Source organism: Lepidochelys kempii, chromosome 11, assembly GCF_965140285.1.
Source record: "Lepidochelys kempii isolate rLepKem1 chromosome 11, rLepKem1.hap1, whole genome shotgun sequence".
Lineage (NCBI taxonomy): Eukaryota > Metazoa > Chordata > Testudines > Cheloniidae > Lepidochelys > Lepidochelys kempii.
Genome location: NC_136390.1, coordinates 42698020 through 42715175, shown reverse-complemented (window position 1 = coordinate 42715175; position 17156 = coordinate 42698020). Strand labels below are relative to the sequence as shown.

The window sequence follows — 17156 nt, the reverse complement described above, 5'->3', positions numbered from 1 at the left end:
GGCAGTAACATTATGTTACACATTTAACTGGAAAAATTTCAATAGAAAATATGCATGTGCACTCTGGCAGAGTTAACATTGCTATTGGAACCTTACATTTGAATTTCCTTTGATTTTAACTTTGCAAACTTAGTATGAGAGGTTTTTGTTTTCAGTTCAATAGAACCATGGCAGGTAGGAGGTTAAAAAAAAATGGAGCTGGATGTATACTGCAAAAAGGTTTTCCTGAAAATATTAATATTTTTAAAAGACTTTTCTTTGCCTATGTTCTCACCTCTTTGCATTTTCTTTGTTACTGATCTAGCAAATGGCTGTGCTAGCAGGGGTGTTCATTGAACCTTCTAACTTTAACAAAATATTACAGAATATTTGCACAGAATTAATTTTTATTTTGTAATGGTTAGCATTTGCATCGGAAACCTAATTTAAAAACTAGAATAGAAACAGAACATTTAACTTGTACCTAATAAATATAGTTCCAATTGTAACTATTTAGTACTTGCAATGAACTGCTTATCAACAAGCTGTAGTTAAAGAATTATTTGAAGTTATTCAGCTGATAATTGAAAATAATACATTTGAGAAAAATCAGTCTTTGCAGAAAACTTGTGAAGAGAAAATGAGCTGAAATTTGTGATATAACTATTAAATATTTGCCCAGCTCTAGAAATAGAAAAGACTTATTAGATTATCCAGTCCATTGCCCTGACAGTTTTAGAAACTTTACCATTAAACTACTAGTACTCCAGCTGTACTTTCAAAATGAGGGGGAAATGGTTCTAATTGGACAATACATTTTTGTAAGGAGAATTGAGTGAACAAAGGATGAACCTTTGCTCCTGCTCTTGTTTGTCTGGAGACAGTTGGTGGCAGGTCTTGAAGTTTTATTTTTTTTGCAACACTGTGTTTACAGTAATAAGAAAATTAACTTATTTTAATGAGAGTTTAGAATTTGCAAAATATAGAATTCAGTAAAAATTGCCGGCACATGACTGCCGTTTTCTTCTGTGTTTGGTATTAGAATTGACATTTTAGTTTGGCAGGAGGTTGGGGCAAGTTACTCCCTTTCTTCCTCACGCAAATTGTTCCAGCAACCTCCTGTGTCCCTGCCAGAGTGGTCAGGCAAACCTGGGAAAATGTGCAGTCTAAAACGGGGCAGAGCTTCATTGTCACTGCTTTTTAACATTATTTTAATTTTGTTTTTTGTACATAATATTTAATGTTGCAAAGTCAAGCACTCAAAAGCTAGGAAATGCTATGATAAAGGTTCCCCATGTAACCTTAATTTGATCCTCTTATATGTATGCATTATAATAGAATCATAGAATATCAGGGTTAGAAGGGACCTCAGGAGGTCATCTAGTCCAACCCCCTGCTCAAAGCAGGACCAATCCCCAACTAAATCATCCTAGCCAGGGCTTTGACAAGCCTGACCTTAAAAACCTCTAAGAAAGGAGATTCTACCACCTCCCTAGTGAAAAAGTTTTTCCTAATATCCAACCTAAACCTCCCCTGCAACTTGAGACCATTACTCCTCGTTCTGTCATCTGCTACCACTGAGAACAGTCTAGATCCATCCTCTTTGGAACCCCCTTTCAGGTAGTTGAAAGCAGCTGTCAAATCCCCCCTCATTCTTCTCTTCCGCAGACTAAACAGTGCCAGTTCCCTCAGCCTCTCCTCATAAGTCATGTGCTCCAGACCCCTAATCATTTTTGTTGCCCTCCTCTGGACTCTTTCCAATTTTTCCACATCCTTGTAGTGTTGGGCCCAAAACTGGACACAGTACTCCAGATGAGGACTCAGCAATGCTGAATAGTGGGGAACAATCACATCCCTCGATCTGCTGGCAGTGCCCCTACTTATACATCTCAAAATGCTATCTTGGCCTTCTTGGCAACAAGGGCACACTGTTAACTCATATCCAGCTTCTCGTCCCTGTCACCCCTAGGTCCTTTTCTGCAGAACTGCTGCCTAGCCATTCAGTCCCTAGTATGTAGCGGTGAATGGGATTCTTCCGTCCTAAGTGCAGGACTCTGCACTTGTCCTTGTTAAACTCCATCAGATTTCTTTTGGCCCAATCCTCTAACTTGTCTAGGTTCCTCTGTATCCTATCCCTACCCTCCAGCGTATCTGCCACTCCTCCCAGTTTAGTGTCATCTGCAAACTTGCTGAGGGTGCAATCCACCCCATCCTCCAGATCATTAATGAAGATATTGAACAAAACCGGCCCCAGGACTGACCCTTGGGGCACTCCGCTTGATACCGGCTGCCAACGAGACATGGAGTCATTGATCGCTACCCGTTGAGCCTGACAATCTAGCCATCTTACTATCCACCTTATAGTCCATTCATCCAGCCCATACTTCTTTAACTTGCTGGTAAGACTCCTGTGGGAAACCTTATCAAAAGCTTTGCTAAAGTCAAGAAATAACGCCTCCACTGCTTTCCCTTCATCCACAGAGCCAGTTATCTCGTCATCGAAGGCAATTAGGTTAGTCAGGCATGATCTTGGCCAGCCTTACGTAAGGCCCTGACAGAGCCAGGGGCAAACTTGAACTCACTGGAGTCTTCATCTAGTACTATAAACACAAGAGAGCATACTTCCTGTTCTCTGTAACCCTCTGTACCATAACACACACAGCTAGTCAAAAGTCAGAATTTCCGTTTTGTGGAAAAGTACAAAATTCTGGAGGAGGGGGGAAATCATCCAAGTTCAGAATGAAAAGCAGAATATTTTGAAATGTCCAACAAAAGGGAAAATCCTCGCAAAACTTGTTCCAGAATCTAAATGTTTCATTTTGGAAATTTTGAGCCCCAAGTTCCAATGGTTCCAGCTGCACAGGAGGGAAGCTGGAAGTCCTGAATCAGGAGCTGAACCACAGCTAGAGCCAGAAGTTACAGCTCCAAAGGAACCAAGCATGTGGTTGTCAGAAGTTCATAGAACATGATATGTTTCTGCAAAACATTTCAGATTAGATGACTTGGCATTTTCCAGCAAAACCCTGCTTCCAAAATTCCTGGCCAACTCTAATAAAACATGCACAAGGGGGGTGCATTAAGCTTGTATTTCTTTAAATTATGAGTGACTTTTGAACCTTTAACATTCTGGTGAAAAGTTTCACAGAATTTTTTTTAAAGAAGCTATCAGGTGAACCCATATTGTTCTACAGCATGGGTTATCACCAGGAATCCAAGACTAGATTCTAGAGGGATAGCCTAGACCTCGACCACTTAGGTAAGATTTATGCACTGTAATAAGAGTGCCCATACAATATTCTAGGTGCCCTTAACGTTTTATATAAGAATACACGTGAATTAAAGCAATAACTAATTGTGATAGTAGGCTGTTATCATCTATGTGGACCAGTCACCGAAGGGGGACATTTTACTACAGACACTGTGTCAGTGGCTTGCACAACTAGTTTCAGGATAGCAGAGGAATGTTGGGAGTTAGGAGTTCTGGATTCTATTCCTAGCTCTGAAGGCAAGCCTAATCTAGGCAAGCACCACAGCTAAGCACATAGATTTGGTATAATTTGTTGTGCAAAGCAACTGATGTGACTTGCCATTTTAGAGCTTTGGGTTCTGTTCTCGGCTCTGACAGAAGTGGCTTTGTCCAAGCTGTTACTTTAATAGTAAAATGGATTAAGATCCTTTCCTGCCTCCTAATGTAGGGAAGGGTATGAATCCTTGCTTAACAATAATGGCTTTGAAGTTCACAGAATTAACGTTGTTTAGCTGAAAATGTGAGATTAGAACTTCATCTCCGCTTGACTCACAGCCCCCAGTACACCTTCTTGCAGGCCAAGAGTTTGGATGCCTGCCATTGCCTCCTGTCTTCAGATATCTAGCTCTGAAGCAGATTGTGAGTTCTGAGGGCATGCTTAGTGAGTTGGTATATAGTGAATTCTGTGGCTCTGGGGCATATCAGTTCAGAATGGAATACTTGGAGACTTTTTAGCAGTAAGCCTCCAACAACCTTTGCTGAGTATGTGCAGATCTGGATGGACTTCTATGAAAACAGCAAAAGACACCTCTTTGATATCAGGACTATCCCCTTTGCCAAATTTCAAGTTTATGCTCCAATGCGTGGAGGTGCCAGAGCTCTTCAAAGAAATTCCTGGAAAGAAAAATTTATCATAGGAAAAAATAGTTTTTGTCACTCTTCAGCCTCAGATTTAGCAAAACCTCTTGCTAAAACTTTTTCCAAAAAAATTCAGTCTGAGAATAAAGAAAGAGAGCATGGAAAATTCCAGTCCAAGTGATTAAAGTTAGACAAAATTTATAAGCAACTGAAAGTGGGGACTTATAATGGAAAGTGCTAAGTAACCTTTACAATGGGCATCACTGCCAGTTATGCTTGTAATATCTTATCATACTCCAAATAGTCTTCAGGTGTTGTAGGGCTGAATGTGAATTTTAGGCTATTTAAACACAAATATCTCAATTTAGCGCTTTGTAAGATTTGGATTATAGCTGAGCATCTACATGTTCAGATGCTTATCCAGACCTGTAGAGGCATCTATATGAGTCTCCATCTGTCCCCACAGCTTCCCTTAGGTAAAGCCCTGTTGGGAATCAATCTGTGGTCTTCCTCCTGTGGGTAGTGGGGAGTCTTATATTCAGAGAAAGGTGGCAGGCCTATTTTCTACTGTTCTTCCTAGTATCTTCCAGGGCTTCCTGGGGTGAGGAGCAGGGAGTGCTTCTGCCTTACTCATCAATATATCTGCATTTTGCCTTTTTTGAATTAATGACCTCCTTTCTTGTGCACTTTTGTCTATGGTACACGGGAGAGCTGAATTTACACTAAGCCTGGTGGCATTCAAAAAAGGATAATAAATATTGATGTTTTTTCTTTTATGTTTGTGCAGAAGGTAACAATGTGCAATAATAAAGATTATTCGAGAGATGTGCATTTTAATGTATTTTAGACCGTCATGTAATAAAAAAATCTTTTAATTTGTTGTAAAAGTATACTAATGTAGTTTTTAATGAAGTTGATGGTTTTAAGTACAGTACTGATCATTAGAAAGATGCAACCTCATGCACAGTTTATCTTGCAGGGAAATTGTTTGATAACACTGAATAAAATCTTACTGTGGGAGTGCAAAATTTTGAAAATAAAACAAACCTATTAATATAATCATTGCGGATACCTACATCTGTGTTTTTATTAAGAAAGAGAGAGACAGAAAATATCATATTGCCTCTATATAAATCCATGGTACACCATGGTATGTGCCGATGTGGTCGCCCCATCTGAAAAAAGATATACTGGAATTGGAAAAGGTTCGGAAAAGGGCAACAAAAATGATTAGGTGAATGGAGCGTCTTCCGTATGAGGAAAGATTAATAAGACTGGGACTTTTCAGCTTGGAAAAGAGATGACTAAGGGGGGATATGATTGAGGTCTGTAAAATCATGACTGGTGTGGAAAAAGTAAATAAGGAAGTGGTTTTTTATTCCTCATAACGCAAGAATTGGGGGTCACCAAATGAAATCAATAGGCAGTAGGTTTAAAACAAATAAAATGAAGTATTTTTTCACAGAATGCACAGTCAACCTGTGGAACTCTTTGCCAGATGAGGTGAAGGCCAAGACTATAACATGGTTCAAAAAAGAACTAGATAAGTTCATGGAGGATAGGTCCATCAATGCCCATTAGCCAGGATGAGCAGGGATGGTGTCCCTAGCTTCTGTTTGCTAGATGCTGGGAATGAGCGACGGAATGGATCACTTGATGACTACCTGTTCTGTTCATTCCCTCTGGGGAACCTGGTATTGGCCAGTGTCTGAAGACAGGATACTGGAATAGCTGCCCCTTTGGTCTGACCCGGTATGGCCGTTTTTATGTTCTTATGTCCTTACACCACATTAGGCATATAAGCTTGTAAACAGAATACATTAGCTTTTGTTGAAAATCTGCTGTAATTCTAATTCACGTTTATAGTGAAAGCATAGCTTTTATTTTCAAGCGGTTGTAAACTTAATTATCAAATAGACTAGTACAGTCAATGAGATCTGTTTTAGAATATAGCATATAGTTAATATATAAAATCATCTGTGGCTCTTGAAATATATTGTATACAGATACAGTTTGTAATTACTATTTTTTGTAATTGTGTTGCTTAATAAATCAGCTAATAAAAGCTTTTGTAAACCATTGTTGAAAATATTTAGCCCGTGCACTATGTAAACATTAGTTAATGCTCACATCTGAGTGAAATAATGTCAATCATTTAATGCATCATCAAGATATCATCTTAGAATAAAGAATATGATTAAAAAAAACAAACTATAAACCCACCCAGATGTTTTTTAATTTGGTTTTGAAAGAAATTTCCTGTGTCTGGGTTTACTGTCTCTGTGTATTTATCCACTCTTGTTTCTCTATCACATTGTACACTGTCCACTCCACTCCATCATTGGTATTAGTTCACTTCTCTGCAGGGTGGATTTGATTTAAATCAAATTGATTTAAATCACTAGTCAGGAACACTCAATTTAATCATGGTTTTCTTCATAAAAGTGCATTCTTGTTGGTTGTTATAACCTTAATACATATTCTTCACAACTCAGAGATAGATGTAGATTTCATTTTTAGAAGGTATACACTATACATTTTTAAACAGATATATTTTGAAAACTTTTTCAGATTAGTTTTACAGCTATATCAGAAAATGAATGATTGTTTGGTTATTTCATTTACCAAAGGTAATTGAAGCAGATATTTATGAAGTCATTGGGAAGTGAACTATCTCCAATTCGGCAGGTTAATCATTAATATTTGGAGGATTTTCTTGCCATGCTGTATTCGGAGAAGAAGACATTTAAATTGTTTTATTTAACTAAAACAACAAAGTTAAGTATTCTGGATTTTTTTCTTCAACAGCAAACCTAGAATATTTTAACAAAAAAGCATTTGTCCCTCACTTCTCACATTTATCTCCAGACTTCTTCTCCTTGTTCAGCTCTATTCCTCCCCCAACAGTCGTCTATTCTTTGAACTTTTTGAAACTTTGCACTTTTAGAGTGAAGTAAGGGATTGACTCTGCGTACACAAATTTGCAGAGGGACAATAGAGTTGAGGTCCGTTGTTTCTCACCTCTATTTATTTATTTATTTTATTTACTTACTTTAAAACATTTTTGCTGTTAACAAGCATGTTACCTCTGGAGACACACATCCACAGTTTGAGAACTGCAAAACTAAACATCTCTAATGGTCTCTTCTAGACTGAGCACTGAGTCCCATTGGATAGATAGAAAGATTAACCTAAATAATTTATACAGAAGCCTGTGGAACCCCATAAGATTGGGTCCCTAATCCATGAACTATTGGAACTTATTTACAAAACTTTTCTTAAACATTACATGAATATATTGTCTCATACTATAGAATTAGAATTTATAATCCCTATTCCATGATGAAATACGTTATAGCTCAACGATATCTTAATTAAAACTATATTTAGATAGATTTTTTCCTCAAACATTTTATCAAAATCTGATTTTTTTATGTATTTATTTATTTTTAAAATCATTGATTTTTCGCCACCCTGCTTCTCCTACACTGTTCTGTGCATTTTCTTCCATATGATGCTCTGTAGAAGGAATGCCCTTCCTAAACTTGTTCATAAAGCCGTTACCCTTCTTTGTATTCCTTTTCACTACTCACTTCTACAGTGATGGTTGCAAGCAATTTTCAACTAGTAGAAGGCCAATTAGATTGTTGAAACATCAAAACATTGTTTTATCCTTTTGCACCCTGTGTGTGTTTCTTACCTTAAAATGTGAGCTCATTGTGTATGTTTGGAAAGTAGCTAGCAGTATATGGGTGCTACTGCTATATAAATAGCTATTATTTAATGAAAGTTATCACAGTATCTTCCATTATGAAAAATGTGACAGAATATTTTCTTTCTATACTTTCAGCGATTGAAAGCTGCCTTGACCCAGCAGCATCCTCAGGTCACAAATGGAGATACTGCCAAGGGGCATGCTAGTGGATTGATTAGGACTCAGTCAGAGGAAGCCCGACCACAGTCATTACAACAGCCTGCTACATCAACTACAGAAACACCGGTATGACAACAAAGCCAAAATGTACTTCTAACCTTTTACTGTTATGCAAAAATCTCTGATCCTCTTTCCTTTATTTTATATATTGAAAATAAGATTGAGGTGTGGTATGAACCAATATTGGAAAAAAATGGGGGTTGTCTTACCTACTTGATAAGAAGCTAAGGCCTCCTGATTTCCTTAGCACACTGGCATTGAATTCTGGGGTAAACTGAAAATTGTGCAGCAAGTTAAGATACATCTGGAAAATATCACCAAAACAAGGGTTACCATGGTATTGTATTAGTTTAATATTAAATATCATGAACACCTCTTAAAATATTTTTTCAATCATTTCGGGTTCCTGCTTAAGGTACCATTTGCTTGGAAGAGCCGTTATTGACTGATATAAAAATGAGAGACTCAGCTGCATAATTTAGTTAGTTTACTGTGCTCTCTTGGGTGTTGTGAAAATGGTGATGTTGGGAGAACTATCCTAGATGATGACTAGGAATAGGATGAAAATGGGTGGGAACAATGAGCTAGGTTGGAGAAGGGGAATAGGTGTGCAATTGGGAGTTGGGGAGAGGTCTGGTCCTCTTGATTCTCGGAGAAGGTTTCAGAAGCTACAGTTTTTACCTCAGAGGTGTGATGTTGACTTGCTTTCATCTGGTCAGAGGAGCCTGTCTGGAAAGCTCTTTCTCTAGAAAATCCAGTCTTACTAAGTAGCACAGTTAAAAGAGAACCACACACCCCTTTTGTGGGGGGAGAAAGAGACAAACATGAAGGAAGCAATGCTATAGTGAGTGTATTTCAGATGGTAACTTTCTTTTGTAGGTATTAATGTATACGAGGAAAATGACGTTTAGTAGACGGAGGTTGTCAGCATTTGGTCACTTTGTCTATTCAGGAGTTCCTTCTTTCCCCTAGCCAGTGTCCTTAAAATCAGATGATCTGTATCTCTCTCCTGTCTGTTTTCCCAGCTGTAGAATTTCTGCCAGTGGAAAAGCTGATATGAAATACTTATTCTCAAATATCATTGCTCCTGTGTTGGCAAGCTCTAGCTTTTAGAGTTAGACTTTCAAAGAAAAGATGTATAGCATCTCTCTTCTCTGATACCTGTGGATACTACTTTGGCTCTGTAGTACCCAGCTGGAACTCTCTCACATGGTAGTGGATCTCTTGAACAGTAACATCACATGCTAGTCTTTTTAAGGATGTTCAAAATAAAGACCTGAAGATAGACTCCCTTCAGGATTTATAAAGCAATTGGTAGGGCCTTAAGAATCAAGCTAGAGTATTCCTCTAGGGTTCTCCTTTTAGAGGTGAGGTGATGTTTGGTTTTTAGAGCAGCTGAGAAACAAAAACAAAGACTTTGTCATAGTTGCATGGGATTTCAACTTTATCATGAAAATCTTCTCAGGGATTTGAAAAGAGCTTCTGTGGAGTGCTTTAGGAAGATTTCTAACCATAATGTTGTCTTAATAATGGCCATCTGCTTGTCCAGAAAATTGAGGATGAAGCTCCCTCTATCCTTACCAGTTTTTTCATCAGATCAAGATAGTAACTAAGGGTCAAAATTTAAAAGGATTCTTAACCTTCTCTCTCTTTGTGCCTATAACCAGTGACAGGCTCATTAATAGGAGGTGTAAATGCTGTCAATACAATCAAGCAGTAAGATGTGTTTTAAAATTTTTCGTCACAATTGTTTGGTGCAAAAGGAGACAGTTGAAAATAATTTGTGTGTGTGTTCGGTCAGGAAGTTGTTCTCCCCTTGTTCTGTCAGGCCTGGTGAAACTGACTGAGGGACATACTTTCATACATACTATAGAACAAGCTTTGCACTTCCTATCTGCAGAGAACTTTGAAAATTAGAAAAACAGATCCCCTGCTTGTTCTTTTGTGAAGTACCAAAAAAGGCATTACAGCTTTTAAAGTTTAGGTATCTTGGCCAAGACTTCCAAAAATGGACGTGTACATTCATATCTAGGCACCTAAAGAAGAAGTCTGATTTACAAAAGTGCTGAGCACCCATTAAAGGCAATGGGAGGTGGTGGGTGCTCAGCATTTTTGAAAATCAGGCCATTCAAACACTGAACGTCAGACGTCCCTTTTAAAAAATCTTGTCCCCTTCTGGTTTTGGGGCTAGGTTAAGCAAGTGCATGCTGCCCAGGGTAAAGAGGCTCTTCTTACTGAGTCCATCCAGAAGAGCAATGTCTACTCTTGGATTGAGACTGTGTAATGTTGCCACGTCAGTGTTGTCCTCTACTTTTTATGTTGTTAATCTTGATGTGACAATCTCTGCAGATGCTGCCCTGAGAAGGCAGATCTTTTTTTTTTTTTTTTTAAAAAAAACACTTGGTCACAATTTTTCTTCTAGGTATACATACCCTGTGTATAATCTGGTTAATGAGTACTACTGTGAAAGTTCTCAGTGTCTAATCAGTAAGAAATATTTGCAAATGGTCAATTCCTAACTGTTAATTTAACATCTCAAAGTCCCTTTATACCAGTCTACATTTCATATTATGAGCTGTGGCAGTTAGGATTGGTACTTTGATTTTTATTTTTATTTATTATTACTTTTTGCATAACAAGTATTGAGCATGCAGAGTCAGCCAGGTCCCTTTATGAGGAGAGTTAATTCAAGGTGCAATTTTATCCTCCTTATCAGCTGATAAGACTTGAAAATCCGAGGTTGTATAGCTATAATGCAATAGTCCTTTTATTGGGGACTATATTCTGCCCATGTAGAGGGTGGGCTGTATGATTTAATAGGATATTTTCATTTCTAACTACTTTGATCCTATCCATGTCTGGGCTGGCATAGAGGGACTTGGAAAAGCCAGAAATAACAGGTAAGAAATTACTCTTCTAGGGATCAGTAAATACCAATGCTTTGTCCAGATCCTTGTGATGAGCAGTTATTATATATTGGGCAATAATTACATAATAACAACCAAAGTATAGTTAAGTTTTAGGAAGATAGGTGTTTGGAAAACACCAGAAACAGAAACTATATGAAGTTATTGCCTGATAAATTTCATTTTACAAAGTCATTTTTAGTTAAAGGGTCTTTTAAAAGTTAAACCCTGTAAATATTTTGTCTTCCTGTAACTTTAAAATGGGTAAAAGAATGTTTGAAAAAAAAATCTAAAAAGTTATTTCTTTCAGGCTTGCTTTTATGCTAAGTATCAAAATGGAATGAATTTTTGCAGCAAGATTACAAATCTGGAAACCAGTGGGTTATGATTAAAATACTGACAGAACCTTAAATGTAGTGCACTAGTGAGCAAAATCACAATGAAAACCATTAGACAGTATTCATAGAATTAAGATGTATATCTAATGTTTCCTTTAGTCAAAAAATATATTTTAAATATTAGAGAAATATTGTTGATGTTTTCCTATGTAAATATGTGTACATTTATACATGTAAGTCAAACCCTTACATTTGAGTTACATGTTATGTTACACTGAACTATGATGTTCCTGTTTCCTTCAGGCTTCCCCAGCTCAGCCCACACCCCAAACCCAAAATACAGGAGGTCGTCGAAGAAGAGCAGCAAACGAAGACCCTGATGAGAAAAGAAGGAAGTTTCTAGAGCGAAACCGTGCTGCTGCTTCAAGATGTCGACAAAAAAGAAAAGTGTGGGTGCAGTCATTGGAGAAGAAAGCAGAAGACTTGAGCTCACTAAATGGTCAATTACAGGTATTTTCTTTTTTGGTTACAAGCAAGAACTAAAGAGTTATCTGAATTTTCAGTTAGCAATCCTGAGGTCATGGGGAGCAAACTTGGTATGGGATCTACAAATATGAATAGCTTTCTAAAATGCAGTTGAATTCAGAACAGACATAATTGGTGAATGCACAAATCAGAGGTATAATGAGAATGAGACTATGCAGCTTCAAAGATATGTGAAATCTGGGATCTCACCTACTTGGCCTTTGTTCCATTTTAAGTAACTTTAGGGTTGTGACACAAACCAACAAGAGCAAGTCCATATTGAAGTGAAGTCTCATTGGCAGAATGTTAGCCTTAATTTAGAAATGCCTTGTTTATATCAATTTGTGTCACTGCCTGAGTTACTTAAATTCAGATTTTTGTTTCCTTTGTATTTTTTAACTGTAGTTTTTTTTCTTTAAAGTGAATGTAGTGCTCGTGAAAGGTGCCAGATTGACAGCACTGGAAACTGAAGGCCTCTATTTGTCCACAGAACAGGTACAGCACAGGCAGTGGCAGTGCAAATTTCACCCCACTGCCCTAGCAGTGCGCCTCAACCCTATTTTTGAGGGACCACGTAGTATGAGAGGGTTGTCCAGTATCTGTTCCTAGTCAGCGTTTGGTGCCTTTGCTGAGACTGCCCAGAATGTGTCAATTAATGCCAAGTTGTGATGTTGACCCCCACCCAAATCCAGTGAACTGAAACTACCAATTCATTTCATTTAGACAATAAAGCAGGCAACTGGTGCTACTGGCATTTTGCTACCGATCTGGATCTAAGCTCTGTATCAGTCAACTTGAGCCAGCTAGGCCTCTTTAATAGGCTTTTAAACAAAAAAAAAAATACAACCACCCACTTAGAAGTGTATAAGAATTAACACAATAAACAATGTCTCCTTGTAAGGTACTAAGGTAAATAAAAAAAACATAGCTATCTTTTATTTTTATTGAAGATTATCAGAAATATAATAGGATAGAGAGTAAAGCAAAGAATCACAGTAACATTCATTTTTTGGTTCCTGAATATTAATATACAGAAAACTTTGGGTTGTCAGATCCTCGCTGGTATAAATTAGTGTGGGTTGACTGAAGCCAGTGGAGCTTCAGTGACTTATACCAACAGAGGATCTGGTTCTCAATCTCTTGACATCCACATTTTTAAATGAAACTTAGAAGCAAAATATTGTAAGATGTATTGACATAAATTACTTATGCCATACTGTCCTTCCATTTTTTTCCTGAAAACAGTTGAATGCAAAATGAGAGGAAGAATAACAAGGAGCAAGAAAGAACAAATTTTCAAACATCCATTCTTTATTCTTTGACCTGCAGAGTGGGCAGGCATGTTGAGCACAATGCTGCAACATGCTGAACACCCTTAGTTCCTCGTCTGCAGGGCTCTTCAGCATGTCCGAGGATCCTGTCCCATTATGCAAATGAGACTTAAATCTAGGTAAAGGACACAAAGCTGTCACCCAAATTCAAGAAAAGATGCATTATACCTCAATATTGGTGGAATTACATTCAAATATAATACATAGTGTCTCCGCAAACTCTCTCACTGCTCAGTAAACATTTTTCTAATAGTAGTGGAGTAACAGTTCTGACTTCAGAGTACTATAATACAATGATGCAAGGAACATGTACAGCACCAAAGTTAGATGTAGATGGGTGTGGGCTTATAAATGGTAATATTGATAGATTTTAAAAATACATAAGCTTCTTCACTGCCATCTATTGACTGCACCATGATTTTATTAACATTGACAGGAGTTGTGTAAATAAGTTGTGCATATCCCACCAATTATCAGACATACTAAATGAAACTTTTTGAAGATTACTGAAGAAATTAAAATGTATGCCACAATTACTGGCCAAAATTCGGTTGCTTCAAGCGCTTGCACATGTCCCTTCAACTGTAGGTATGTGCACCTCTATCACAGTCACTGCAGATTTTTCCCTCGGTGGGACCTGCCTGGGAGGCTCAGGCACTTTCTCGTGCTGCACAGTCATAGCGCCAGTGTAAAGGGGCCCAGATGACTCCTCAGTTCCTTCTTACTACCTGGGATGGTCTCTGAAACTGTTCTTTTTGCTATGGCAAGCTTTCTCAGTCGTCTTTATTTTTCTGATAGTTGTATATAATTAATAGTTATAAATAATTAATTGGTCTTCATTAGTATAGTTTGTTTTTCTCTTTCTGTTAGTGTTTTTTCCATGCTCGGTGCCAAGGCATGCCTCGGTCACCGGGCTTCAAGCCCTGTACCTCCTGCATCAAAGCTCTGCCCCTGAGCGACCTGCACTCCAGTTGCTTGAAGTGCTTGGGTGAGGCTCACTTCGGGGATCGCTGTCAGATTTGCAGGGACGTTAAACACCATATGAAGGAGGACTAGGAGGCCAGGTTCAAGTTCCTACTTATGGAGGCAGCGCTGAGACCTTCCTCCGAGCCTAGCCAGTTGGACTCAGCACTGAGCACCTCGGCATCAGTGAGGAGTGCTCCTCCAACCATGTGAGAGTCCCAGCACCGTTCGCCATCCTTGGTGCCAAAGAAGAGGCATAAAAAGCAGCCAGCTGAGAGGGGACGTTCCCCAACACCAAAGAAAGCCAGGCATGGGGAGCAAAGCAGAATGCAACCTAAGTCAAGCCACTCCTCTGCCTCAGCATTGCAGCAGTAAACACCATTGCGTCTGGTTCTGGATGAACCATCGGCACCCAGTGTGGTACCAGCGCTATTGTGATGCTGTCCACACTGGAGGTGTTTGCTGCCACCAGGGACCTGCTATTGCTGTCCGTACTGGTGTCACTGGCAGTACAGGCGTTGGTGGTATTGGTGCCAGTGGGAAGGAGAGAGCAGGTGCCCCCAGTTACCGTCCGGTACTGGTCCCTGCGGTACCGTCCAAGGAGAAACCAACCATGCTGGCCGCAACGCAGCCTTCCCTGCCTCAGCACCGATCTCCATCACTGGTGGGAACTGCTCCTCTGTGGTCACCAGATGGAGACTCCTTGTCTTTGGAGTTGGAGGTTGGGTCAGACACCTCTCATCCAAGGAGTTGACCCCGCCACTCCTCCAGTGATCCCTACCCTGTCCTGAATTGGGGCACAGGTGGGCCATTGAGTGCTTGGCCTAGTGGTCACTGAGGCACCTATGGCAAAGGAATGGCTCTTTTGGAGCCCATGAGGGTTTCTACCAAACCCAGGACTCCACTTGAGGCAGTCCTGTTCGGTGGCCCCCAAGAGAAGGGTTCCACCACCCCATCAGGCAACACCCCATCCAGACTCCAGTCAGCTCCATGGGATCCAGTCGGCACAGAAAGGGAAAAGAAGTACCCTCAGGTGATGATGAGGCTGTGTCAGGAGCAGGGGTGTTGCCTCCCTATCAGGCCTACCAGGAGTTGCTACAGAGGGTGGCCCAAAATATGGGCATGCAGGTGGAAGTAGTAGAAGAGTCCTCCCATAGTCTGGGCAATATTCTGGCCATGATGAGCCCGTCAAAAGGTAGTCCTGCCTCTCAATGAGGCCATCGTAGACCCTGTGAAAACCTTGTGGCAAATCCCCACTTCCCTTCCCTACACCTCAAACAGAGCCAAGAGGAAATTCTTTGTTCCTGCCCAGGATTATGCGTTTCTCTATCTTCATTCCACCCACCCCACTCCCCCAATCACAAGTGTTTTCTGCTGCCAATAAAAGGGAAAGGCAGGGTTTGCAAGGTGTGGTACCTAAAGCAAAGGACTCCAAAAAGCTGGACTTATTCAGTAAAAAGGTCTACTCTACCAGGTGTCTGCAGCTCAAGATCGCTAACCAGCAGATGCTGCTCGGCTGATATGATTTGTTGAACATGTGGGACTCCATGTTGAAGTTCAAAGACTTGGTTTTGCAAGAGGTGAGGCTGGAGTTCTCGCTCGTGGATAAGGAGAAATCTATAGCAAAGGTTTCCGTGCAAGCTGCCCTGGATGCAGCAGATTCAGCAGCCAGGTCCATGGCTTCCACAGTCACCATGCGTAGGAGTTGCGCAAATCCTCCAGGATCTCCCCTTCAAGGAAGCTTCACTCTTTTCAGGGCAGACTGGTGCGAAGCTTCATGGACTGAAGGACTCCAGGGCGACCCTTATGTCCCTGGGATTGTTTATGCCATCAACTTCAAGGAAGCACTACAAATCTCAACAGTCCTCCAGGTACTCTGACCCACCGGCCCGTCAAGACCCACAGAAGAAAAGGAGCAGGAGCTTTACGTATAGATCACCACCCCCTGCTATCTCAGCATCACTGTCTGCCACACCCAGGAGATTCCAAGCCGGCCTTTTGGTGGGATGCTCGAGGACATTATACCAGTCCCTGTGTTTCCGGATCCGGTTTACCCTGTATTTGTGGACCGCCTGTCCTGCTTCTTCTGTTCATGGTTCTGTACCACTACACAATGTTTGGGTGCTGATCACAGTGGAAATACTTGACAGTTCATTTTCACCCTCGTCCCCAGCCTTCCTCTCACAATCTTTGGCCCAGGAGATTTCCTTCGGGTGGTAGCCGTGGAAGAGGTTCAACAAAATCTAAGGGGTAAGGAGTTCTCTTCCTGTTGTTTCTTAATTCCGAAAGCCTTCTAGACCTTCACTAGCTCAACAGCTATCAAGAAATTGACATAGGGGACACCGGGGAAAGAGCTATCAAGAAATTGATAGCTATCAAGCTATCCCACAGTATTCTTGTCAGCAAGTTAAGGAAGTATGGGCTGGATGAATGCACTATAAGGTGGGTAGAAAGCTGGCTAGATTGTCGGGCTCAACGGGTAGTGATCAATGGCTCCATGTCTAGTTGGCAGCCGGTATCAAGTGGAGTGCCCCAAGGGTCGGTCCTGGGGCCGGTTTTGTTCAATATCTTCATAAATGATCTGGAGGATGGTGTGGATTGTACTCTCAGCAAATTTGCGGATGATACTAAACTGGGAGGAGTGGTAGATACGCTGGAGGGGAGGGATAGGATACAGAAGGACCTAGACAAATTGGAGGATTGGGCCAAAAGAAATCTGATGAGGTTCAATAAGGATAAGTGCAGGGTCCTGCACTTAGGATGGAAGAATCCAATGCACCGCTACAGACTAGGGACCGAATGGCTAGGCAGCAGTTCTGCGGAAAAGGACCTAGGGGTGACAGTGGACAAGAAGCTGGATATGAGTCAGCAGTGTGCCCTTGTTGCCAAGAAGGCCAATGGCATTTTGGGATGTATAAGTAGGGGCATAGCGAGCAGATCGAGGGACGTGATCGTTCCCCTCTATTCGACATTGGTGAGGCCTCATCTGGAGTACTGTGTCCAGTTTTGGGCCCCACACTACAAGAAGGATGTGGATAAATTGGAGAGAGTCCAGCGAAGGGCAACAAAAATGAG

At 40.4% G+C, this 17156-nt stretch overlaps 1 protein-coding gene across 5 annotated transcripts in view; it reads left to right on the top strand.

Moving 5' to 3' along the window:
• Nucleotides 1-17156, top strand: part of ATF2 (activating transcription factor 2) — a 97063-nt gene that overhangs the window by 57858 nt on the left and 22049 nt on the right. For 3 of the 5 annotated variants that reach the window (XM_073305922.2, XM_073305923.2, XM_073305924.1), the window contains 2 exons: nucleotides 7935-8084; nucleotides 11566-11772. In XM_073305922.2, coding sequence (XP_073162023.1) covers nucleotides 7935-8084; nucleotides 11566-11772 — 357 coding nt within the window. Of the gene's footprint in view, nucleotides 1-7934; nucleotides 8085-11565; nucleotides 11773-12208; nucleotides 12283-13032; nucleotides 13238-17156 lie in introns of all 5 variants that reach the window. The other 2 variants (XR_012154299.1, XR_013634412.1) reach the window with 2 other exon arrangements.